Source organism: Amphibalanus amphitrite, unplaced genomic scaffold (assembly GCF_019059575.1).
Source record: "Amphibalanus amphitrite isolate SeventyFive unplaced genomic scaffold, NRLGWU_Aamphi_draft 000032F_arrow, whole genome shotgun sequence".
Taxonomy (NCBI): domain Eukaryota; kingdom Metazoa; phylum Arthropoda; class Thecostraca; order Balanomorpha; family Balanidae; genus Amphibalanus; species Amphibalanus amphitrite.
Window position 1 is genome coordinate 1,013,285 of NW_024881528.1, and position 25,770 is coordinate 1,039,054.

At 48.4% G+C, this 25,770-nt stretch overlaps 1 protein-coding gene across 3 annotated transcripts; it reads left to right on the plus strand.

The window, feature by feature from the left end:
* The first annotated feature begins 1,423 nt into the window (after positions 1–1,423).
* LOC122368444 (mothers against decapentaplegic homolog 3-like) lies at positions 1,424–25,560 on the plus strand. 3 transcript variants are annotated; one of them, XM_043342394.1, is made up of 7 exons: positions 1,424–1,444; positions 21,031–21,274; positions 21,796–21,989; positions 22,475–22,690; positions 23,050–23,328; positions 23,540–23,650; positions 23,991–25,560. In XM_043342394.1, the coding sequence occupies exons 2-7, from the start codon at positions 21,078–21,080 to the stop codon at positions 24,257–24,259; spliced, it is 1,266 nt and encodes a 421-aa protein (XP_043198329.1). In that variant the 5' UTR covers positions 1,424–1,444; positions 21,031–21,077; the 3' UTR covers positions 24,260–25,560. The 3 variants fall into 3 exon arrangements, with proteins under 3 accessions (XP_043198329.1, XP_043198317.1, XP_043198322.1); XM_043342382.1 differs by lacking the exon at positions 1,424–1,444 and adding an exon at positions 4,951–4,975; XM_043342387.1 differs by lacking the exon at positions 1,424–1,444 and adding an exon at positions 11,410–11,588.
* The last annotated feature ends 210 nt before the right edge of the window (positions 25,561–25,770 follow it).

The following is a 25,770-nucleotide window of genomic DNA, read 5'->3' on the forward strand; positions in this document are numbered from 1 at the left end:
TTTTAATTTTCATGTTCATGAGCATTCTCAAAATGAACATTTTTTATAATGATTATGAAAATCAAACTGATAATTGAAGCATATTACAAAGAATAAATGAAATATCTTATTTTAATTTAAAAGCAAGGCAAATACAGAAGCATGTATTTATCATTTATCGGCTTGCAAAACAAAAGACAGCTGTAAGGTTTCAACAAAGGAGGGAATTGAATGAACACAAGTATCGGGGTTACATGAGCACAGTAAATACGTATTTAGCCGCTAATTCGAATTAGGAACGCATTACCGACTCATGTAGCCACCTGCTAGTACGAATCGGCGATCCGATCCGCGGTTACATGAGCAAAGCAAATACGTATCACGATCGGATTCACCGCTAATGCGAATCAGGAGCGTACTACCGACTCATGTATCCACCTGCTAATACGAATCGGCGGTCCAAACAAAATCCGCTGAGAAAGAGGCTTAGAAGCGAATAGGACCAAGATACGTATTACAGGAACTATTTCTTTCCAAAAAGAAACATTAAAATGCAAAATAATAGGTATTTTTTTCATTTGCTTCTTTTGAAATAATAATTAAAAAAATATATCGGTATTTTGTCAATAAATATAGTGAAAACCAAAAAGAAAATATCAAAGTACTTTCAGTTGAAACATTTTTCTGACAGCACTACAGACGAATCAAGAGAGGCAAGTGCCCAATGAGTCAAAGCAAGACAACTTTATGTTCAACTTTTTTTGTTAAGTTAATTGAGGATGTTCTGAGCAGATTAAATGCAAAAAAGACATGAGATATTAAATTTTTAATTCAGTCACCTCTTTTGCTACGGAAGTGCGCCACATTTGTATGCTATTCCGTTTGTAATGCGCATCGGGCCGAGAGCCAAACTAGACCCGTTTGACGTCACTGATACGAATTTGCTCTTGTAGTCGGTGCACTGAATGCGTTCTTGGGGAGCTGATGCGAATTAGCGATAGTGCGTATTTGGAACGGATCGCTCATGTAACCGAAACGTCCGAGGCACACGATTCGGGCCGTATTTCACAAGAACTATTCTTTGCTGACTGGAAGCGTCAAAATGCAAAATACTAAGCATTTTTTTTTATTGGCTGCCTCGTAGAAAATAACAAAAAAAATGTTGGTATTTTGGTTTAGTCTTTGCATGTGAAATAAAATGAATGAAATATTTTGATAGATAATTTTTTCTGACCACCCTGCTGTCGCTGCATGGCGAATCAGTGCCCATTGACTTAAAACAAGAAAACTTTGTTTTCATTTTTTGATTTCATGTTAATTTTAAATGTTTTTGAGCCTATCAAATGATATAATTATTTAAAATTTAGCTCAGTCGTCCCGGTAAATGCCGCAACTGCGCCATGACTGTACGCTAATCCTATTCCGTTTGTGATGCGAATTACCGGCCGTCGAGGAGTCAGCCCGGGTGAGCCAAACAAGATCCGTTTGACGTAGATAAAACGAATTAGTCTCATGTAACCGGTGCCGTAGATCCGTTTGTGGGGAGCTGATGCGCATTAGCGTAGTGCGTATTTGGAACGGATCGCTCATGTAACCCCGGTAAAGGTGCCGTAACCGGACAAATCTTCGTATGGCAATTCTTCGTCGCGCAATTCCTCGTCCGCATTTCTTCGTCCGCAAATCTTCGTCGGCGCATTTATTCGTGTCGCATAACTTCGTCTCGCATTTCTTCGTAAGCGCAAATATTCGTAGCGCATTTTTTCGTATCCGCATTTCTTCGTACGCGCATTTCTTCGTCAAGCATTTTTTCGTCCACGCATTTCTTCGTCTACGCAAATCTTCGTCCGCATTTCTTCGTCCACGCAAATCTTCGTCTGCGCATATCTTCGTCCGCAAATCTTCGTCCCCGCAAATCTTCGTCCGCAAATCTTCGTCCGCATTTTTTCGTCAACGCATTTCCTCGTCTACGCAAATCTTCGTCCGCATTTCTTCGTCCACGCAAATCTTCGTCCCGGCAAATCTTCGTCCGCAAATCTTCGTCCGCAAATCTTCGTCCGCAAATCTTCGTCCGCAAATCTTCGTCCGCAAATCTTCGTCCGCAAATCTTCGTCCGCATTTCTCGTCCACGCATTTCTTCGTCCACGCAAATCTTCGTCCGCAAATCTTCGTCCGCAAATCTTTGTCTGCGCTATCTTCGTCTCCGCAAACATTCGTCCACAAATGTGGTTGAATAAAACCATGAAGAAATATCAGACCATCTTAAGTGAATGACGAATTTAATGCATGGAATGGATGATCGAAACTTTTGAAGTCATGGCAGATGAGATCACTCAGTCAGGTGAAGCTATTGTATTTGGGAGCCGACAATTGTAACATATCCATATCATTTGTGTCCCGGACATTCTTTTTTTCGCGGTCGTTGAATGACAATATAATCTCTTGTGCCCTCGCCGGCATAGGCGGCGGAACGGGGAGGGCACCGGGGCACCGTTCCCCTCTTTAATTTTGGCCTTTTAACAGTAGCCCAATGGGCGTTGCATGGAAAGAATGGGACCAAAAGTCGGCAGTGCCGTGCCCCCCCCCCCCTTAATTGAAGGTGTTCCGCCGCTACTGCTCGCCGGACCTATTTGTTTTCTACATACACGCCGGCCGAGGGGGGCGGGTACGACCCCCCCCCCCCATCGCCGTTTCGCCACTGGTGGAGCTAGCGCGTCGCGGAAAAAACGAGCGTGTGCGCCGTTACGAGAAGCAGAGATTAATACCCGATTTTAAGGCCTTCTAGGTCAGGGGTCGACATACCGCCCGCGGGCCGGATCCGGCCAGGTGGGTGACGGTTGGATTCGGCCCGCGACCATCTGACGTCCGGCCCGCGGCTGGTATCAGCGACTTACATCGTGTTCCAGCCCGCGGTTCTTTCAGAAATCGACTCCGATATAAAAGTGACTGAAATGACCTTTGACACAATACCTAGTTCTTCCTTCGCACACTTCATGAGTTTATAAACACCATTTGCGGGTGTTTTTGTCTAATTCTACTTAAAGACAAAAGTTGCAACGGTAAGATTTGGTCAGCAGCTTTTGCGCGCAGCTTCAACGACTGCTGGCTGCGTGCACTTGGCGGCTTCACGTGGTCTACTCGTTTAACCTTCCAGGCGGTGGGGGGGGGGATTTTTTTGCCCCCCCCCCGTATCTCCGAAACTACTGGACGGATCCGGAAAATTCAAACGGCGTTCGATAGCCCTGTCAAATTTGTGGAAGGAAGCTAAATTTCATTGACCTCGGGGTCACCGATGACGTCACAGGTCAGGTCAAAGATAACATGTTTCACCGTTCACGGGTCTTCTAGGGAAAGCGGTATAACACCGAGTAAAGCGCATTTTGTCGAAAATCAGCGATAGGGCGTCAGTTATCTAGTACATAGGTATGTTGCTAGTAGAGGTCACTGGTCATACCAGGTCAGGTCGCAGGTCAGGTCACCAAGGGTCACCACATGAACCCAACCCGCAAATGGTGTTTATAAACTCATGAAGTGTGCGAAGGAAGAACTATTGTGCCAAAGCACATTTAAGTCACTTTTATATCGGAATCGATTTCTGAAAGAACCGCGGGCCGGAACACGATGTAAGTCGCTGATACCAGCCGCGGGCCGGACGTCAGATGGTCGCGGGCCGGATCCAACCGTCACCTACCTGGCCGGATCCGGCCCGCGGGCCGTAAGCCGACCCCTGACCTAGAAGGCCTTAAAATCGGGTATTAATCTCTGCGTCTCGTAACGGCGCACACGCTCGTTTTTTTCCGCGACGCGCTAGCTCCACCAGTGGCGAAACGGCGATGGGGGGGGGGGTCGTACCCACCCCCCCTCGGCCGGCGTGTATGTAGAAAACAAATAGGTCCGGCGAGCAGTAGCGGCGGAACACTTTCAATTGGGGGGGGGGGGGGCACGGCACTGCCGACTTTTAGTCCCATTCTTTCCATGCAACGACCATAGGGCTACTGTTAAAAGGCCAAAATTAAAGAGGGGAACGGTGCCCCGGTGCCCTCCCCGTTCCGCCGCCTATGCCGGCGAGGGTACAAGAGATTATATTGTCATTCATCGACCGCGAAAAAAAGAATGTCCGGGACACAAATGATATGGATATGTTACAATTGTCGGCTCCCAGCAATAGCTTCACCTGACTGACCTCATCTACCTGACTTCAAAAGTTTCGATCATCCATTCCATGCATTAAATTCGTCATTCACTTGCAATGGTCTGATATTTCTTCATGGTTTTATTGAACCACATTTGTGGACGAATGTTTGCGGAGACGAAGATAGCGCAGACAAAGGTTTGCGGACGAAAATATGCGCAGACAAAGATTTGCGGACGAAGATTTGCGTGGACGAAGAAATGTGTGGACGAAAAATGCGGACGAAGATTTGCGGACGAAGATTTGCGGACGAAGATTTGCGGACGAAGATTTGCGGACGAAGATTTGCGGACGAAGATTTGCGGACGAAGATTTGCGGACGAAGATTTGCGGACGAAGATTTGCGGACGAAGATTTGCGGACGAAGATTTGCCGGGACGAAGATTTGCGTGGACGAAGAAATGCGGACGAAGATTTGCGTAGACGAAGAAATGCGTGGACGAAAAAATGCGGACGAAGATTTGCGGACGAAGATTTGCGGGGACGAAGATTTGCGGACGAAGATATGCGCAGACGAAGATTTGCGTGGACGAAGAAATGCGGACGAAGATTTGCGTAGACGAAGAAATGCGTGGACGAAAAAATGCTTGACGAAGAAATGCGCCGACGAAGAAATGCGGAAACGAAGAAATGCGCTACGAATATTTGCGCTTACGAAGAAATGCGAGACGAAATAATGCGACACGAATAAATGCGCCGACGAAGATTTGCGGACGAAGAAATGCGGACGAAGAATTGCGCGACGAAGAAATGCCATACGAAGATTTGTCCTGGAATCCAAGGTGCACTACATGTCCTCGTCACTGTGTGAGGACGATGTCCGTGAAGTTGGCGACGTCGCCAGCGACTTTTCCAGCGACGAGCACCGATTTTAGCCAAAACCTCGTTCAAGGTCAATTGGACCATGAGGATCACGAAAATCGAACCCATTCTCCCCTAAACCTTGACCTTCAAGGTCAAATTCAAGGTCAAAGGACGGGGAACTGAAAAAGTGCCAGTAAATATTGTCCGATTTTCAAAATTTTGGCACCAAAATGTAGCCCGTGCAAAGTTCTAGCCGCACATCGAAAACCATTTTCATCAACGTCAAACTTCAAGGTCAAAGTCAAGGTCAAATGACGTGGAACTGAAAAAGTGCCACTAAATATTGTCCGATTTTCAAAATTTTGGCACCAAAATGTAGCCCGTGCAAAGTTCTAGCCGCACATTGAAAACCATTTTCATCAAGGTCAAACTTCAAGGTCAAATTCAAGGTCAAAGGACGGGGAACTGAAAAAGTGCCACTAAATATTGTCCGATTTTCAAAATTTTGGCACCAAAATGTAGCGCTTACAAAGTTCTAGCCGCACATCGAAAACCATTTTCATCAAGGTCAAACTTCAAGGTCAAAGTCAAGGTCAAATGACGGGGAACTGAAAAAGTGCCACTAAATATTGTCCGATTTTCAAAATTTCGGCACCAAAATGTAGCCCGTGCAAAGTTCTAGCCGCACATCGAAAACCATTTTCATCAAGGTCAAACTTCAAGGTCAAATTCAAGGTCAAAGGACGGCGAACTGAAAAAGTGCCAGTAAATATTGTCCGATTTTCAAAATTTTGGCACCAAAATGTAGCCCGTGCAAAGTTCTAGCCGCACATCGAAAACTATTTTCATCAAGGTCAAACTTCAAGGTCAAATTCAAGGTCAAAGGACGGGGAACTGAAAAAGTGCCAGTAAATATTGTCCGATTTTCAAAATTTTGGCACCAAAATGTAGCCCGTGCAAAGTTCTAGCCGCACATCGAAAACCATTTTCATCAAGGTCAAACTTCAAGGTCAAATTCAAGGTCAAAGGACGGGAAACTTTAAAATGCTACGTCGCCAGCGACTTTTCCAGCGACGAGCACCGATTTTAGCCAAAACCTCGTCCAAGGTCAATTGGACCATGAGGATCACGAAAATTGAACCCATTCTCCCCTAAACCTTGACCTTCAAGGTCAAATTCAAGGTCAAATGACGGGGAACCGAAAAAGTGACACTAAATATTGTCCGATTTTCAAAATTTTGGCACCAAAATGTAGCGCGTGCAAAGCTCTAGCCGCACATCGAAAACCATTTTCATCAAGGTCAAACTTCAAGGTCAAATTCAAGGTCAAAGGACGGGGAACTGAAAAAGAGCCAGTAAATATTGTCTGATTTTCAAAATTTTGGCACCAAAATGTAGCCCGTGCAAAGTTCTAGCCGCACATCGAAAACCATTTTCATCAAGGTCAAACTTCAAGGTCAAAGTCAAGGTCAAATGACGGGGAACTGAAAAAGTGCCACTAAATATTGTCCGATTTTCAAAATTTTGGCACCAAAATGTAGCCCGTGCAAAGTTCTAGCCGCACATTGAAAACCATTTTCATCAAGGTCAAACTTCAAGGTCAAATTCAAGGTCAAAGGACGGGAAACTTTAAAATGCTACGTCGCCAGCGACTTTTCCAGCGACGAGCACCGATTTTAGCCAAAACCACGTCCAAGGTCAATTGGACCATGAGGATCACGAAAATCGAACCCATTCTCCCCTAAACCTTGACCTTCAAGGTCAAATTCAAGGTCAAATGACGGGGAACCGAAAAAGTGACACTAAATATTGTCCGATTTTCAAAATTTTGGCACCAAAATGTAGTGCGTGCAAAGCTCTAGCCGCACATCGAAAACCATTTTCATCAAGGTCAAACTTCAAGGTCAAATTCAAGGTCAAATGACGGGGAACTGGAAAAGTGCCAGTAAATATTGTCCGATTTTCAAAATTTTGGCACCAAAATGTAGCCCGTGCAAAGTTCTAGCCGCACATCGAAAACCATTTTCATCAAGGTCAAACTTCAAGGTCAAAGTCAAGGTCAAATGACGGGGAACTGAAAAAGTGCCACTAAATATTGTCCGATTTTCAAAATTTTGGCACCAAAATGTAGCCCGTGCAAAGTTCTAGCCGCACATCAAAAACCATTTTCATCAAGGTCAAACTTCAAGGTCAAATTCAAGGTCAAAGGACGGGGAACTGAAAAAGTGCCACTAAATATTGTCCGATTTTCAAAATTTTGGCACCAAAATGTAGCGCTTGCAAAGTTCTAGTCGCACATTGAAAACCATTTTCATCAAGGTCAAACTTCAAGGTCAAATTCAAGGTCAAATGACGGGGAACCGAAAAAGTGACACTAAATATTGTCCGATTTTCAAAATTTTGGCACCAAAATGTAGCGCGTGCAAAGTTCTAGCCGCACATCGAAAACCATTTTCATCAAGGTCAAACTTCAAGGTCAAATTCAAGGTCAAAGGACGGGGAACTGAAAAAGTGCCAGTAAATATTGTCCGATTTTCAAAATTTTGGCACCAAAATGTAGCCCGTGCAAAGTTCTAGCCGCACATCGAAAACCATTTTCATCAAGGTCAAACTTCAAGGTCAAAGTCAAGGTCAAATGACGAGGAACTGAAAAAGTGCCACTAAATATTGTCCGATTTTCAAAATTTTGGCACCAAAATGTAGCCCGTGCAAAGTTCTAGCCGCACATTGAAAACCATTTTCATCAAGGTCAAACTTCAAGGTCAAATTCAAGGTCAAAGGACGGGGAACTGAAAAAGTGCCACTAAATATTGTCCGATTTTCAAAATTTTGGCACCAAAATGTAGCGCTTGCAAAGTTCTAGCCGCACATCGAAAACCATTTTCATCAAGGTCAAACTTCAAGGTCAAAGTCAAGGTCAAATGACGGGGAACTGAAAAAGTGCCACTAAATATTGTCCGATTTTCAAAATTTCGGCACCAAAATGTAGCCCGTGCAAAGTTCTAGCCGCACAACGAAAACCATTTTCATCAAGGTCAAACTTCAAGGTCAAATTCAAGGTCAAAGGACGGGAAACTTTAAAATGCTACGTCGCCAGCGACTTTTCCAGCGACGAGCACCGATTTTAGCCAAAACCTCGTCCAAGGTCAATTTGACCATGAGGATCACGAAAATCGAACTCATTCTCCCCTAAACCTTGACCTTGAAGGTCAAATTCAAGGTCAAATGACGGGGAACCGAAAAAGTGACACTAAATATTGTCCGATTTTCAAAATTTTGGCACCAAAATGTAGCGCGTGCAAAGCTCTAGCCGCACCTCGAAAACCATTTTCATCAAGGTCAAACTTCAAGGTCAAATTCAAGGTCAAAGGACGGGGAACTGAAAAAGTGCCAGTAAATATTGTCCGATTTTCAAAATTTTGGCACCAAAATGTAGCCCGTGCAAAGTTCTAGCCGCACATCGAAAACCATTTTCATCAAGGTCAAACTTCAAGGTCAAAGTCAAGGTCAAATGACGGGGAACTGAAAAAGTGCCACTAAATATTGTCCGATTTTCCAAATTTTGGCACCAAAATGTAGCCCGTGCAAAGTTCTAGCCGCACATTGAAAACCATTTTCATCAAGGTCAAACTTCAAGGTCAAATTCAAGGTCAAAGGACGGGGAACTGAAAAAGTGCCACTAAATATTGTCCGATTTTCAAAATTTTGGCACCAAAATGTAGCGCTTGCAAAGTTCTAGCCGCACATCGAAAACCATTTTCATCAAGGTCAAACTTCAAGGTCAAAGTCAAGGTCAAATGACGGGGAACTGAAAAAGTGCCACTAAATATTGTCCGATTTTCAAAATTTCGGCACCAAAATGTAGCCCGTGCAAAGTTCTAGCCGCACATCGAAAACCATTTTCATCAAGGTCAAACTTCAAGGTCAAATTCAAGGTCAAAGGACGGGGAACTGAAAAAGTGCCAGTAAATATTGTCCGATTTTCAAAATTTTGGCACCAAAATGTAGCCCGTGCAAAGTTCTAGCCGCACATCGAAAACCATTTTCGTCAAGGTCAAACTTCAAGGTCAAAGTCAAGGTCAAATGACGGGGAACTGAAAAAGTGCCACTAAATATTGTCCGATTTTCAAAATTTTGGCACCAAAATGTAGCCCGTGCAAAGTTCTAGCCGCACATTGAAAACCATTTTCATCAAGGTCAAACTTCAAGGTCAAATTCAAGGTCAAAGGACGGGGAACTGAAAAAGTGCCACTAAATATTGTCCGATTTTCAAAATTTTGGCACCAAAATGTAGCGCTTGCAAAGTTCTAGCCGCACATCGAAAACCATTTTCATCAAGGTCAAACTTCAAGGTCAAAGTCAAGGTCAAATGACGGGGAACTGAAAAAGTGCCACTAAATATTGTCCGATTTTCAAAATTTCGGCACCAAAATGTAGCCCGTGCAAAGTTCTAGCCGCACATCGAAAACCATTTTCATCAAGGTCAAACTTCAAGGTCAAATTCAAGGTCAAAGGACGGGGAACTGAAAAAGTGCCAGTAAATATTGTCCGATTTTCAAAATTTTGGCACCAAAATGTAGCCCATGCAAAGTTCTAGCCGCACATTGAAAACCATTTTCATCAAGGTCAAACTTCAAGGTCAAATTCAAGGTCAAGGTCAAAATTCAAGGTCAAGGACCTTGAATTTGACCTTGAAGTTTGACCTTGATGAAAATGGTTTTCGATGTGCGGCTAGAGCTTTGCACGCGCTACATTTTGGTGCCAAAATTTTGAAAATCGGACAATATTTAGTGTCACTTTTTCGGTTCCCCGTCATTTGACCTTGAATTTGACCTTGAAGGTCAAGGTTTAGGGGAGAATGGGTTCGATTTTCGTGATCCTCATGGTCCAATTGACCTTGGACGTGGTTTTGGCTAAAATCGGTGCTCGTCGCTGGAAAAGTCGCTGGCGACGTAGCATTTTAAAGTTTCCCGTCCTTTGAACTTGAATTTGACCTTGAAGTTTGACCTTGATGAAAATGGTTTTCAATGTGCGGCTAGAACTTTGCACGGGCTACATTTTGGTGCCAAAATTTTGAAAATCGGACAATATTTAGTGGCACTTTTTCAGTTCCCCGTCATTTGACCTTGACTTTGACCTTGAAGTTTGACCTTGATGAAAATGGTTTTCGATGTGCGGCTAGAACTTTGCACGGGCTACATTTTGGTGCCAAAATTTTGAAAATCAGACAATATTTACTGGCACTTTTTCAGTTCCCCGTCCTTTGACCTTGAATTTGACCTTGAAGTTTGACCTTGATGAAAATGGTTTTCGATGTGCGGCTAGAGCTTTGCACGCGCTACATTTTGGTGCCAAAATTTTGAAAATCGGACAATATTTAGTGTCACTTTTTCGGTTCCCCGTCATTTGACCTTGAATTTGACCTTGAAGGTCAAGGTTTAGGGGAGAATGGGTTCAATTTTCGTGATCCTCATGGTCCAATTGACCTTGGACGAGGTTTTGGCTAAAATCGGTGCTCGTCGCTGGAAAAGTCGCTGGCGACGTAGCATTTTAAAGTTTCCCGTCCTTTGACCTTGAATTTGACCTTGAAGTTTGACCTTGATGAAAATGGTTTTCGATGTGCGGCTAGAACTTTGCACGGGCTACATTTTGGTGCCAAAATTTTGAAAATCGGACAATATTTACTGGCACTTTTTCAGTTCCCCGTCCTTTGACCTTGAATTTGACCTTGAAGTTTGACCTTGATGAAAATAGTTTTCGATGTGCGGCTAGAACTTTGCACGGGCTACATTTTGGTGCCAAAATTTTGAAAATCGGACAATATTTACTGGCACTTTTTCAGTTCGCCGTCCTTTGACCTTGAATTTGACCTTGAAGTTTGACCTTGATGAAAATGGTTTTCGATGTGCGGCTAGAACTTTGCACGGGCTACATTTTGGTGCCAAAATTTTGAAAATCGGACAATATTTAGTGGCACTTTTTCAGTTCCCCGTCATTTGACCTTGACTTTGACCTTGAAGTTTGACCTTGATGAAAATGGTTTTCGATGTGCGGCTAGAACTTTGCACGGGCTACATTTTGGTGCCAAAATTTTGAAAATCGGACAATATTTACTGGCACTTTTTCAGTTCCCCGTCCTTTGACCTTGAATTTGACCTTGAAGTTTGACCTTGATGAAAATGGTTTTCGATGTGCGGCTAGAACTTTGCACGGGCTACATTTTGGTGCCAAAATTTTGAAAATCGGACAATATTTGCTGGCACTTTTTCAGTTCCCCGTCCTTTGACCTTGAATTTGACCTTGAAAGTCAAGGTTTAGGGGAGAATGGGTTCGATTTTCGTGATCCTCATGGTCCAATTGACCTTGAACGAGGTTTTGGCTAAAATCGGTGCTCGTCGCTGGAAAAGTCGCTGGCGACGTCGCCAACTTCACGGACATGTGAGGACGGGAGTTGCGAAGGAGAGTTGTTTATTTACAAATTGAGTTTTTCGTGTCTTCTTGTGTGGCATCTGGTGATTGCTGTTGGTTGCCTTATCGCATTCAGATACGTATATTATAAAAATCTGCTTTAATTCGTTTTTTCACTTAAAACTACCCATGCCACAATCGTTACAAGGTGAGTCTGAGTCAGGGCAGGACGCCTGCAGTGAGAATATTATATTTATCAGTTGTCATTTGAGTTTTTTCAGTTGGATATCATGTGCACACATTCATCTATAAAGATATTATACAAACATGCATGAATATTGATATCAACTGTCTTGCGTAAAATGAAGCAAAAATGACAGTGACATTTAGTCCTGCTTCTCGATTTGTCGCTCCATACCTTCCGCCTCGGAATTCCTGGCCTAGGTAATAGCATCATAACATCATGGAAATGTTAGCGAAATCACCGCTTTATTCACCAATTTTCCCTTAACAACTGAAGCTCTTGTGCCTGGAACGAATCAGAATGATCAGTGGTGGGATTTTAGCATAGCATGGTATGGTGTGCTGTGTACAGTGGCGTATCCAAGGGGGGATCCTGGGGGTCCTAGGATCCCCCCTGGAGCAAATTTTTTTTCTCGAAAAAAATTGAAAACACTTTATGGGCCCTTTTCACCACATACATTTTTTTTACATAATGAAAAGTATCAATTACATTTTTAGGGACCCTTTTAGGACTATTAGAGGACCCCTTTAGGCCAACGAGGGACCTTGTAGAGTAAATTAAGGGCCCTTTACAACGAACAGGACCTTCTCAGGCACACAGAGGGCCCTCTCAGACACACAGAGGGCCCTCTCAGGCACTCAGAGGGCCCTCTCAGGCACTCAGAGGGCCCTCTCAGGCACTCAGAGGGCCCTCTCAGGCTTTCAGAGGGCCCTCTCAGGCACTCAGAGGGCCCTCTCAGGTACTCAGAGGGCCCTCTCAGGCACTCAGAGGGCCCTCTCAGGCTCTCGGAGGGCCCTCTCAAGCACTCAGAGGGCCCTCTCAGGCCCGAGGGCCCTCTCAGACATTTCAAAGAGGTCGAAAAGAGCCCTCTGAGCTCAAAGAGGGCCCTCTGAGATAAAAGGGCCCTCGGAGGCAACAGAGGGCCTACAATGCAACAATAGAGCCCCCTGTGGTCACCAAAGGGCCATCTGAGGCGAATAGGGGGTCCTTTTAGGCAAACAGAGGGCTCTTTGAGGCAAACAGAGGGCCCTCTGAAGGGGCGAATGAAGGGACCCTCTGAGATGAATGGGGGCCAGAGCCCAGAGGGCCCTCTCAGGCACTCAGAGGGCCCTCTCAGGCACTCAGAGGACCCTCTCAGGTACACAGAGAGCCCTATCAAGCACACAGAGGGCCCTCTCAGGCTCACAGATGGCCCTCTCAGGCACACATAGGGCCCCCTCAGGCACACAGAGGGCCCTCTCAGGTACACATATGGTCCTCTGAGACACACAGAGGGCCCTCTCAGGTACACAGAGGGCCCTCTCAGGTACACAGAGGGCCCTCTCAGGCTCACAGAGGGCCCTCTCAGGCACACATAGGGCCCCCTCAGGCACACAGAGGGCCCTCTCAGGCAAACAGAAGCCCCTCTCAGGCAAACAGAGGGCCCTCTCAGGTACACAGAGGGCCCTTTCAGGCACACAGAGGGCCCTCTAAAACACACGGAGGGCCCTCTCAGGTACACAGAGGACCCTTTCAGGCACATAGAGGGCCCTCTCAAACACACAGAGGGCCCTCTCAGGCACACAGGAGGCCCTCTCAGGCACACAAAGGCCCTCTGAGACACACAAAGGGCCCTCTCAGACACACAGAGGGCCCTCTCAGGTACACATATGGTCCTCTGAGACACACAGAGGGCCCTCTCAGCCACACAGAGGACCCTCTCAGGTACACATAGGGCCCCCTCAGGCACACAGAGGGCCCTCTCAGGCAAACTACACAGAGGGCCCTTTCAGGCACACAGAGGGCCCTCTCAAACACACAGAGGGCCCTCTCAGGTACTCAGGGGGCCCTCCCAGGCACACAAAGGGTCCGCTAAGACCAGCAGAGGGCCTGTTAAGACGAACAGAAGGGCCTCTGAGGTACGAGGGTCAATTTCAGGCCACAAGGTATCCTATGAGGCCACCAGACGGCCCTCTTAGATCAAAGATGGTCCCTGGAGGTCACCAGAGGGCCCTCTGAGGTGAACAAAGGGCCCTCACAGCCACCTCAAAGAGGGCCCTCTGAGATCGAAGAGATCAAAGAGATCAAAGAGGGCCCTCTATAGCGAATGGAGGGCCTTCAAAGGCCACAAAGTGCCCTCTCAGGCCACTGGAGGGCCTTCTGAGGTGATATGATGCTATGTCAGACCACCATGAGCCCTATGAGGTCATCAGGCCCTCTGAGATCAAAGAGGGTCCTTGGAAGTCATCGGAGGACCCCTTGAGGCCCCTTGAGGCGAACAAAGGCCAGAGGGCCCCCTTAGACACCACAAAGAAGTAAAAAAGATCCCTCTGAGTTCAAAGACAGCTCTCTGAGATGTAATAGGGCCATTTGAGGCCTCTGAGGGCCCTCTGATGCCACAGAGAGGCGCCCGCTGATACCAAAATAGGGTCCTCTGAAGTCTGAAGCCACCAGAGGGCCCTCTGAGGCGAATAGCGGGTCCTCACATCCACTTCAAAGAGGGCCCTCTGAAAATCAACTGGTCCTCGGAGTCAGTGTCCCAAAATTGTATTTTGGCTTGGGTGTCAGAGGGGGAAATAGGTCACCCAAAAGGGGGATAAGAGTGGACAATTGTCAGTCACAGGGCAGCCGGAGCCCTCTGAGAAGGTCACTTGAGCCTTACACCAGAGGGCCCTCTGAGGTGATATGAAGGCTATGTCAGGCCACTATGGGCTATATGAGGTCAGCAGGCACTCTGAGGAAAAGACTGGCCCTCTGAGGGGAACAGAGGGCCCTTTAGGACAATCAGAGGACTTTTTAGGCCAACTAGGGGCCTTAAGAGGTCAACAAAGGGCCCTTTGGGACACAAACAGGGCCTCTCAGGCCACCAGGGGCCTCATGTATTAGACAAACATACGGCCATCTGAAGTAAAAGAGGACCTTCTGAGGTAAACAAGGGCCCCTGGAGAGAAAACAAAGGGCCCTTTCAGGTACCCAGAAGGTCCATGGAGGCCACTAGAGTGCCCTTTGAGGCCAGTGATGGTCTGCAGAGGCCATCAGAGGGTCCCTCTGAGGGTAACAGAGGGTCCTTAAGACGACCAGAGGCCCCCCTTGAAAATGCAGGTGTCACAAGGCCCGGTTTGCATCAAAGGTCAGGTAGCTATGCCCAGTTTTGGCTCTCTGTTGCCGACGCGTTCCGAGCTGTCGCAAAAAAAAAACGATGTGGTGGCACCCACCCTCCCACTCGGCCGGCCAGGGTCCTTTTAACCAGGGATGCGGAGCCTTGGAAATTTCAGACGTCTCCGGCTCCAGCTCTGGAGAAAAAATCGGATTCGGCTCCGGCTCCGGCTCCGAGTAAAATGGTCCGGCTCCGGCGGCTCCGGCTCCAATACTCAGTACATCCTGTATACAATTAAATACGGGTGGAATAGAAAAGATGAAGGATTGGTTCACGTTGCTTCTGTATTTGCATAACAAGGCTATTTTGAATACCACATGTTTTACTGCCTTGTACTGTCAAACCGAACTATGTAAGTCAATAATTTTTTCCTCTTCAAAAAAGCAGCCGGAGTCGCCGCCTTTTTGGACGGCTCCGGCTCCGGCTCCGGGCAAACTATGCCGGCTCCCGCGGCTCCGGCTCCAGCTCCCGCTCCACACCCCTGCTTCTAACTCGGCTTCTGAGCCACGTACCAGCACGCCAAAGGCAGCGTTCGAAAGGACGCAAACAATAATGACGAAATTACTCTGGTCACTTTTTAGATCAGGTCAAAGGTCAGTTCACATAGGTCATCCAAGGCTAAATTTCGCCAATTTTCTGGTCCAATTTCGACAATTTTCAACAAACCACCGCATCACTCGGAAATGAATGCCGTGCCGGGGAAAAGCGTAGTTAATAGCTCTTTTAACCCGCGCCGGGCCGGTGCTCTGAGATTCCGCGCCGGGCCGGAAGGGGGGTGTGTCTGAACACCCCCCTTCTAACTCGGCTCCTGGGCCACGTAGCGACACGCGAAAAAGTGCAATCGAAAGAACGTCCAAAATAAGGACGAAAACACTAAGGTCATTTTTGGGTCAGGTCAAAGGTCAGGTCACCAGGGGTCACCAAAGGTAAAATGTTGACTATTTCAACATTTTGGAAACCGCCAACGACTATCTCGGGAACCGATAGAGCTACAGCGCCAGAGAAAAGGGCATTCAATAGCCCTTTTACAGACCTTTCTGAGTAATGTTCTCAGATTTGACCTCAGGTCAACGGTTTAGCCTCCAGAGGGCAAAAACTCCAAAAATAGCCGTTTTTACGAAAAGCGTTTTTTCGGCAATAACTTTTGACTCAAAAGAGTCATGACATTAATTTTGCCAGCATCGTGTTCCTCTCGTCGAGACGCGTCGAATGAACTATAATTGGACCTTGAAAAGTCAACTTGAAAATTTGACCTCAGGTCAAGGTCATGACCTGACCGGAAAAGGTCATGTTGCATATCAGTCGATCCGCAACGTCGAGTCGAACACATCTAAGGCGTTTTCAGTGCTCTAGCACGCCTCTATCAGAAGTTATTGGCGAAAAACTGTTAGATTCTGTTCGTGACCTGAGATGACCTCGGGGACATAACGAGGGGTCACAGTTGCCATTTTCCGATTCAGTGTGCCAATTTTACTTACATCTCGATGTTAGAGAGTCTCTAGAATAGCGTTCGTGCAAAACAGACGCTTTTCAATTTTCTCCCATTGACTGATAGGTAATGGAGAGGCCGCGATATTGACCTGACCTTAGGTCACCGATATCAAAATTCCGAGATTAACATTTTATAGATAATGTTGCTCTTATCAATCGCTGAAAGTTTCAAGGCAATCGATCAATCGGTGTAGCTATGACGAGCATTCTTATTTTTTCTGAGGTGAGGTCACTTGGCGTGACCTGGTGACCTGACCTAAGGCGACCTGGGTCTGAAATTTTTTACAACATGTGCGGAAAAGATGCACAAACAGGTGTGCCAAAAACGGCGGCGCTCCGCGGTGCCGTTTTTTGAGATATCTGCGAAAAACCGCGGGGGGGGGGGGTGTTCAAACACCCCCCCCCCCGGCCCGGCGCGGGTTAACACCCGTTTCGCCGTTTCCATCCTCAGGACATTCAAATCCTTCTCCTTCATGCCGCAACCCATGATCCAGGCTGGACCTGGACGGGCAACTTTATACCATGCGGGCGGCTCCCATTGGAGCGCACTGCAGCTCCTAAGGAAGCACACTCGTAACCGGGTGCAGTGAGCACTTGGGGGGCTGGTCGGCCTGTCCTGTTGGACAGGCTCAGCCCCGGTGACTCACCAAGGTGCCCGCCCAGACCAATGTCTCCCTCAATTCCTATCATCCTTCCGGCCCTGAAATGGTCTGGTCAGACCGAAAGGTCTGACCAGACCATTTGACCATCTGACCGCCCAACAAAACAAACAAAACTCTTTTGACACTCTTTCTGTAATTTGTGCTCAGATTTGACCTAGGCCTGTTAACCCGCGCCCCGTAGGGGGGGGGGGCCGAAACGGCCCCCCCCTGTCCTTTTCGGTCGATATCTCCTAAACGGCTGGAGATATTGCCACGAAACTTTCAGGACCTCTCCGGGCATCAATTTTACACATTGTGACCAAAAATTTTTCCAGAGGCTATGATAGGTTGGCCACAAATGACGTCAGAGTGACGTCATGTTCTGTCATTTTCGACCGAAAAAAGACCTTCGCGAGAAGACCTGTCAGGACTACAGCTTTGAAGATACAGAAAAATGATCAAGACATAAAAGGTGTAGAATTGACAGGGCTACAAAACTGCTATCTCGAATTTTTGAAATTTTTGAGTTTTGACCCCCAAAAATCAAAAAAGCATTTTTTTTGGATATATTCGCCAAAAAATCCAAAAAGTTTTTTGAGTTTCGAAAAAACCGGAATATATGTGATAGTGCCTACCGTCTTCTATCTACATACCAAATTTCAGATCAATACCTCGTTTTTTGGCCAAGTTATAGCGAAAAAACTGTTCAAAAATGATGACGTCAAATTTTCAAACTCAATTTTTGGCAATTCTAGAACTCGTAGAGCAAAACGAAGACCACCATTAGACTCCCCGTGACGAGCTGCATCGAATCGATACCCATTTTATGCAAAAATATCAACTTTGAAATTTGACCTAATTTGACCTGACCTTGACCTGACCTTCACAAAAACGTGACCTAGGCTGGCCCCAAAGGCTGCCTAACCCACATAATCGCATTTGTCATGTAAAATGGACCATAAAACATGTATCACACGACACATTCATATTGTGACCCCCGGTGACCTGACCTCGCTGTGACCTGACCTGGTATCAGTGACCTCAGATAGCAAATTATGTGTTTGACGAACAATGTACCATCGATGGTTTTCAATAAATTACCAATTTACTCGCTTTCACAGCACATTTCTTGAATTGCCTGTGAACGGTGAAAATCTGACCTTTGACCTGACCTGTGACGTCATCGGTTTGACCTAGGTCAATGAAATTTGGTCACAAGGTAGTTACCGGGTGGGGCTATCGAACGCCGTTTGAATTTTGAAAATCGGCCGGTAACTTTCCGAGATCTTAGGGGGGGGGGGCCGAAACGGCCCCCCCCCCCCCCCTACGGGTGGTAGGGTCCGCCGGTAGCCCTACGGGGCGCGGGTTAATTGTACACCTTTTATCTCGGAACATTTTTATGTTTCTACAGCTCTGTAGGGCTGACAGCTCTTCCTGCGAAACCTTTTTTGGGTCGAAAATGGCAGAACATGACGTCATTTGCGGCCAACCTATCATAGCCTCTGGAAAAAAATTGGTCACAATGTATAAAATGGATGCTCGTAGAGGTCCTGAAAGTTTGGTGGGGATATCTGCAGTCATTTAGGAGATAGCTACGGAAGAGGACAGGGGGCCGTTTCGCCCCCCCCCCCCCCCCACGGGACGCGGGTTGAACGCCCTTTCAACTCAGGCTACAAGGGCCCTTTTGACTGCGGACCCCCCCTGAGAGAAATCCTAGATACGCCACTGGCTGTGTAAAACTTGTAAAGTCAAAGTGGCTCTTTTAGAATCTACCAATGGTGAAAGACTCACATTTGTTTCTTCAATAGATAATTGTTTGGGACTTGGGTCATAAGGTCTGGATGTGTGTAGCCGCATGACAAGAAAGGTGCGCACTTGGATCTGATGGGTTACTTTGGTCAAGACATGATGTTTTTGAGCTACATACAATTGCTCATAGCAAGATAGGCAGTGATGCAAATTTTTACAATACCTAATGATGATGATGAGTTTGAGACAAGATAATTAACCCATTACCCAATCCAACTACAGTTAACCCAACTTTATCAAAGCTAATACAGCTTAAGCCTTAATTAGGTAACCTTAGAGTCCCATCATCAAACAGCTTCCTCTGTGTCTGTCATAAGGTGACACTTGACAGAAACAGGTACCCCTATCTTTGTCAAACAGCTCTAGCCACACTCCATTTTTAGGTGAGATCATCTTGCAGGATCAATAATTAAAAATGGAATCAGCATATCTAACATATTTGATGCGCATTGTGCAGTGTGCTGCAGTTGAGTGTGCTGTTGTAATTGGACCTGATATTCAATAATGCTGAATATTCTACCTACATATGAAACAGGCTAAACACTAAATTGCACATGTTCTTGACTTGAAATTTAGCAGTAAAAATATTTGCAATTATCAATTATCATGTTTTTTTTTCAGTCTCAGATGTTGTTGACACATCAGAATGGCCTGGCAGGGCAATAAAGTTGTTCATCTAGTAGCTCAGTCAGCAGAGTTTCAGAATTCCGGTGGGTAGAACCTGGGCAAGACTGCAACCAATGGGTATTGACAGGAGAGTCCATGAGCTGCACCAGCTGTGCAGAAAACCACCAACAAAAGGGACTGAAAATGCACCAGCTGGACTGAAAAATGATGAATATTACACCACAGAAGTAGGAATTTCACATATTTATTTATAGGCAAAAATTGTATGAAAATACTGGTAGATGACTGGCTGCATTGAAGTCTTTCAACAGGGCTGTGGAGTCAAAGCCAGAGCCAGAGTCGGAGTCGGTCGGAGTCAACAGTACACTTCTGACTGGAGCTGGAAGTCGATTAAAAAAAAACAGAGTCTGAGTCGCCGAAAATCTGTCGCCTCCACAGTCCGGTATCGGTAAGGCTGGCGTCACCGTCGGCGTTAGGTAGGTAGGTTAGGTTGTAGATTGTTAGGTTGTAGGTTGTAGTTTGGTAGGTGTATAGGTTGGTAGGTTATAGATTAAGTAGGCAAGGTTAGGTCAGGTTAGATGTTTTTTACTCTAACTTCATCTACACATTTACCGGTTAGCGGCGACGGTGACGTCAGCTTTAGCGATACCCACAGCCCTGCTAGTTCAGCGGAGTCAGAGTTGGAGTCAGTCGGAGTCAGAGTCGGAGTAGGTTTTTGAAAGCCAGAGTCGGAGTCACCGAAAATACATCGACTGCGCACTGCGCAGCCCTGTCTCCAATGTAGCGTTATTTTGGGCGGTGCTGGTACCTATACTCGTGTGTCATCACCTGGCGCCGCTAAAATACGTCTAGGTACGCACGTAAAGGGCACCGCAGCTGCAGGGAGAAAACTGCCCGAGACTCAACGGGTTCGACAGAACGAAGCTCACATCGCTCACATCGACGAGATATCATCGAAATTGCCATGCTTTGTAGTCTGGAGTATGGGCTTGAGTCGATCCGTCGGTCGATGGATATGCGAGTCTTGACGCGCGCAGCCATTTGAAGTCAGTGAGCGGGGCGTACCTACCTGTCCAGTTACTATGGTTGCACTAAACTTGGTGTCGAATTTCTTTTGATTACCTGGAATCACAGTGCCGTATATCAAAGGCCGGATTCGGTCTCTAGGCGTCAGGTATCCAGTCCGTGTCTGGTATTGTCATTAAATCGAAACCCGCTTGTGCCGCACATCGCAACTGCGTCCAAGAGCTCAGATACTGGTCCGTTTATGACACTGAGCAGCACAGCACAAGAATTACGACCATACAATTAAATTATTATGCTGTCATCTATTAAAATATGACATGCGATCGTGTATGTGGTAATTATTTGAAACTATATGACATTTTTTCGGCCCGCCAGCCGTCTCCTGCAGGTATTATCCGACCTGTACCCAAATAAGTGCGCCTACTCATTCCTTTAGATGCTGCGGCATTGATCATTGATACATCCTATTCCCAGTTTGACCGGTGAAGGATGTCGCTGCAGAATGAAAATATTAATGCAATTTCGAACTGTTCTTGCAAAGCAACCTGTCTATAGTGATTTTGATTCTTGAACCCATATTTTCAATCTAAGGTTGGCTTTCTTAGTGTTTCAATGCTTCCCCTGGTTTTGAAGTTTTACTGTATTCGTTTTATGAAAAGTGTTTTCTCTTTTTCAGATCTCTAGTGCTATTCATGCCTGGTCTTAGCAAACAGAGGCTGGATCATGTCCATAAACCCGTTCACGCCTCCCGTCGTTAAGAGACTGCTGCACTGGAAGAAGAGTGACGGCGAGGATAAGTGGTCCGAGAAGGCCGTCAAGAGCCTGATCAAGCGCCTGAAGAAGTGTCCCGGCTCGGTGGAGGAGCTGGAGCGGGCCATCTCTGGCCAGGATCCGTCCACCAAGTGCATCACCATACCGAGGTGAGGCGGTGGCCAGTCTCGGTTACAACTGCCGCCGTGTTACGTGTATGTGTTACGGTGGTCCCGTTCGAAAAATGTCGTCGATAGGCAGACATGACGCTGCAGAAGTAGGATTGATGCTACAAAGGTACGGTTAGTGCTGTCGTCCGGCGTTGCAGAGGTATTTGCTAATATCATTACGCCACTAAATTATCGACGACACAACTGGCGAGTAATGCGGGACGGTATCACGTCAGGTCAGCTTGCCGCTGCTGTCGTCTAAGGGAGCCTTTGTCGTGAGCGTTGCGTACCGACTACGCTACTGAACTGCGTAATCGACTGTCTAGGTAATACTGGCGAATGGCGATTGTCATTACCCGGATAGTCAGTACGTCATAGTGCGCTATGCATCTGGCTGGACTGCCTTACAGCCTCCTGTCCCGCACCCCTGTTCTATGATAGTTATGTTGCCTGCCTAATCTAATATGGTCAGAACGCTGAGCGCATTCCGCGCTCCTTACTGACCTGTGCCGTGTCTCCAGGTCCCTAGACGGCCGGCTACAGGTCTCTGAGAAGAAAGGCCTGCCTCACGTCATCTATTGCCGACTGTGGCGCTTCCCGGACCTACAGTCGCACCACGAGCTGAAACCCATCGAGCACTGCCAGTTCTCCTTCACATCCAAAAAGGACGAGGTCTGCGTCAACCCGTACCACTACCTGCGGACACAGGCGCTCGGTGAGTGACCCTTTGTAAGAAAATTAGATGAGCATGGTTAAATAGGTGGTTACGGTCTGGAACTCACGAGCGCCCCAAACGTTTCAATCAGTACAGATGTTCGTCAAGTGGCTGTTAATTACCTGGCAGAACACTGAACTCCAGAATCTAGTAAAAAGTCGCCTGGCTGTGCGCACCCAGCGTATATTCTGGTCTCTCCGACTGGTGTGCTGTTTTCTCTGCAGTGCTGCCTGCTGGTTGCGTGAGGGAAACGCTTTCGACCCTACGACGTCTCTCTGTCCCTCTGACATCTCCCTGCCCCTCTGGCGTCCGTCTCTCTGACTATTCCCGTCCCTCTTACGCTTTTCTGCCCCGCTGACATCTCCCTGTCCCCCTGACACTATCGCTGCCCCTCTGGCGTCCGTCTCTCTGACTATTCCCGTCCCTCTTACGCTTTTCTGCCCCTCTGACGTCGGTTCCACTGACACTTCCTTCCCCGCCGGCAGCGCTGCCCGCCGTTCTGGTGCCGAAGCGCGACCCGAGCGAGTTTCCGCCGCAGCCGCCGGCCGTGGACGAGCTGTCGCTGCTGCCCCCGGAGAACGCCCAGATGACGTCACCGATGGAGCAGGTGGCGCCCACCGAGTCGCCGGCCACCTCGGTGCCCGACTCGCCGCCGGCCTCGTTCATGTCAGAGGACGGCGACAACAGCGACAGGAACGACAGTGAGTCGACGGGACGTGGAACGGGACCGGTGTGTGTGTGTGCGTGTGTGTGTGAAGGGGGAGGCAACAGTGACCGAAACGACAGTGAGTCGACGGGCAACGGGGAAATGTAACAGCGGGGACTGCGACGACAATCAGTGGGCGGGGGATGGAGAGGGGTAACAACAGTGACCGAAGCAATAATCAGTGGCGAGAGGAGCATTGGGTGAAGTGGTAGAGGAACACTAACAACAGTCAGTGGAGGGGAAAGCGAGAGGGGTAACAAGAGGGGCATACGTTGGATGGGGAAACGGGCTGGGAACAACGGTAACCGCAACGACAGTCAGTGACCATGACCCCTCCCCCCCCCCTCCCCGCAGGCGTGCTGCCGTCGCCGCCGCCGCCGGTAGTGGCGCCCGACGCCCAGCCGGTCACCTACTGCGAGCCCACCTTCTGGTGTTCGGTCAGCTACTACGAGCTGTCGAGCCGCGTCGGCGAGACGTTCCACGCCTCCCAGCCGAGCCTGACCGTGGACGGCTTCACGGACCCGAGCAGCTCGGACCGTTTCTGCCTGGGCCTGCTGAGCAACATCAACCGCAACCCGGTGGTGGAGCAGACGCGGCGCAACATCGGGCACGGCGTCCGCTTCTACTACATCGGTGAGCAAGAGAAGTCTCGGAATCAAACAAATCAACCAAAAAGTAGAATCTAGGTCGTAGCGGGGGCATAGACGAGAGGCAGATGCACGAAGAGTTCAGGTGGTCAGCGCCGCTGGCTGCGCGGATAGCTTATCGATTCAATCGAATAATCTTTCGGTTGAAGGGGTATAGTAAGAAATGTAATTACCCATCCCGTTCCTTTGCATTTCAGGCGGTGAGGTGTTTGCCGAGTGTCTGAGCGAGTCGGCCATCTTTGTCCAGTCACCCAACTGTAACCACCGGTTCGGCTGGCACCCGGCCACTGTCTGCAAAATACCGCCCAGTCAGTGGACCCGGGACTTGGTGGAGGGGTATGGGGTGCAAGTACTGTAGATGTAGTGTTTCGTAGTTCGTTCGTTATGTAGACCACAATTTATCATCATTATTTGTGAATGCACGCTACTGAAAACCTTTATTGGGCTGTGTCGCTGCCGGTCGCCTCCACAGTCAAAAATATGTTCCTTACCCGCCTGCCTTGATATCTGAGCCCTTTCTCTTTCGGATGGTAGTGTTGGTCTAGTTGGTATCGATCCCGTTAGGTAGTCAGGGAATACCTTTTACCACATTCGACGATCTTCTTCCCTCTGACCCCACCGATGTCTGACGGCTCTCCTCCCCGACAGAGTGTAACCTGAAGATCTTCAACAACCTCGAGTTCGCCGCCATGCTGGCCCAGTCGGTGAACCAGGGCTTCGAGGCCGTCTACAGCCTGACGCGCATGTGCACCATTCGGATCAGCTTCGTCAAGGGCTGGGGCGCCGAGTACCGGCGGCAGATCGTCACCTCGACGCCCTGCTGGATCGAGCTGCACCTGAACGGACCGCTGCAGTGGCTGGACCGGGTGCTTACACAGATGGGCTCGCCGCACCTGCCCTGCTCGTCCATGTCGTAGGCGGGCAGACCGCCTGTCCACCCAGCTGAGAGCGAGTCACCGGTCTGTGAAGCTGCGAGACTGAGTCGCTGCGGCAGACAGCGCCGCCGGGCTGGTCTGTCGGCGGGACGGGCACTGCCGGACTGATCTGCGGAGAATGTCGGGGCCCGTCTGCTATTGCAGCGGATACCAGGGCCGTCTGCTTTAGCAGTGGATTCGTGGGCCCGTCTGCTCGTAAAGCGGATACTGCGGCCCATTTTTACTTCTACAGTGGCCGCTGCGGGCCCTTCTCCTTTTACAGCGGATACCACGCTGCCGCAGTGAATACCAAGCCCCCTTATCTGCTGTCACAGTGGATATAGTTGACTCGTCCGCTGCTACAGCGGATAGTACGGCCCGGTCGTCTCTTACAGCGGATATCGCGGGCAGGAGGACCGCGGGACGGAACTGCAGGGACTGAGAAGGCAGCTGAGTGAGAAACGACCGAGCCCAGTCCACCAGCAAGTGAACGCGGCACAGAAATATAGGGCGTGGTAACATCTGAACCAAGTCAGGGCTGCGACTGACGTAAATATAACGCGCTATCGACACAGTCATACCCGGCGCTCGGCCCTGGCACGGACGGTGGTGTGGGCAGTGGTCTGCCCTGAAGTGGACGGTGGTGCTTCGTTCTGACGTGAATATGGTGCGACTGGTGCCCTGATCTGGTGCGACTGGTGTTCTGAGCTGGTGTGAATGCCGACCGGAGTGTCGTGTGTGCCCCGGCACGAAACGCTAACAATCATGTAGGCTGCCGCCGCGGCGCCGCACGCGGCCGGCTCCGGCGGCAGCAGCCAACTCTCTGCAGGGACTCGGTGCTCGGACTGCGCGCACCTCTCCCCACTCGCGCTTGCTGTGGCTTTTGCGCGGCGCTGGCGCCCATCGCGCGAGCGCGACTCGCTTTGCTATTGCTTGTGTTTCACCTGGACTGTCTTGTGTGCGCCGCGCTATACTGCATGTCGTGTAGAGACGCGCCGCGCGCCGGCGGCGTCCGTTAGGTCGGGGGGGGGGGGGGAGACGGACCGGGGCGGACGGCCCGGGTCGACTGTCCGACAGTGGGGACGTCTCCGCTGCGCCGGGGAATGTGCGGGAACTGAGCGGCGGCCCGGCCGGCCGGCTCGGGCCGCCGCTGGAGGGCGGCTGTGAGAGAAGAGTGATCCGGTCACTCGTGTGAGCGGCAGGGGGAGCGATTCCTCCATCTGACCTGGTGACCTGACCTGACCTGAGCTGACCTGATGGACGGCGTGTAGAACGGAGTACCAATACAGTCGGTAATGTCTCCATTGGTGTCAATGCTTCCCCTGGTTTTGAAGTTTTACTGTATTCGTTCGCTATGGCTCTCAGACAGAGGCGGTCGGACGATGATTAGGATGGCGTATTTCTACTCGGGAATTGCGGGAGTTCGGAGAATATGTCTATATGACATGAATGAATGATATGAATAATATAAAGTTAGACCAGAAGATGGACTTAACACGATCAAAGTGGAAACC

What these genes read in the sequence shown, in the direction of transcription:
- LOC122368444 (XM_043342394.1), top strand. Translation starts at nt 21,078, where the DNA reads ATGTCCATAAACCCGTTCACGCCTCCCGTCGTTAAGAGACTGCTGCAC. An exon ending in CCTGCGGACACAGGCGCTCG is followed by an intron (nt 21,990 to 22,474) that starts GTGAGTGACCCT and finishes CCCCGCCGGCAG; the next exon opens with CGCTGCCCGCCGTTCTGGTG. An exon ending in CAACAGCGACAGGAACGACA is followed by an intron (nt 22,691 to 23,049) that starts GTGAGTCGACGG and finishes CCCTCCCCGCAG; the next exon opens with GCGTGCTGCCGTCGCCGCCG.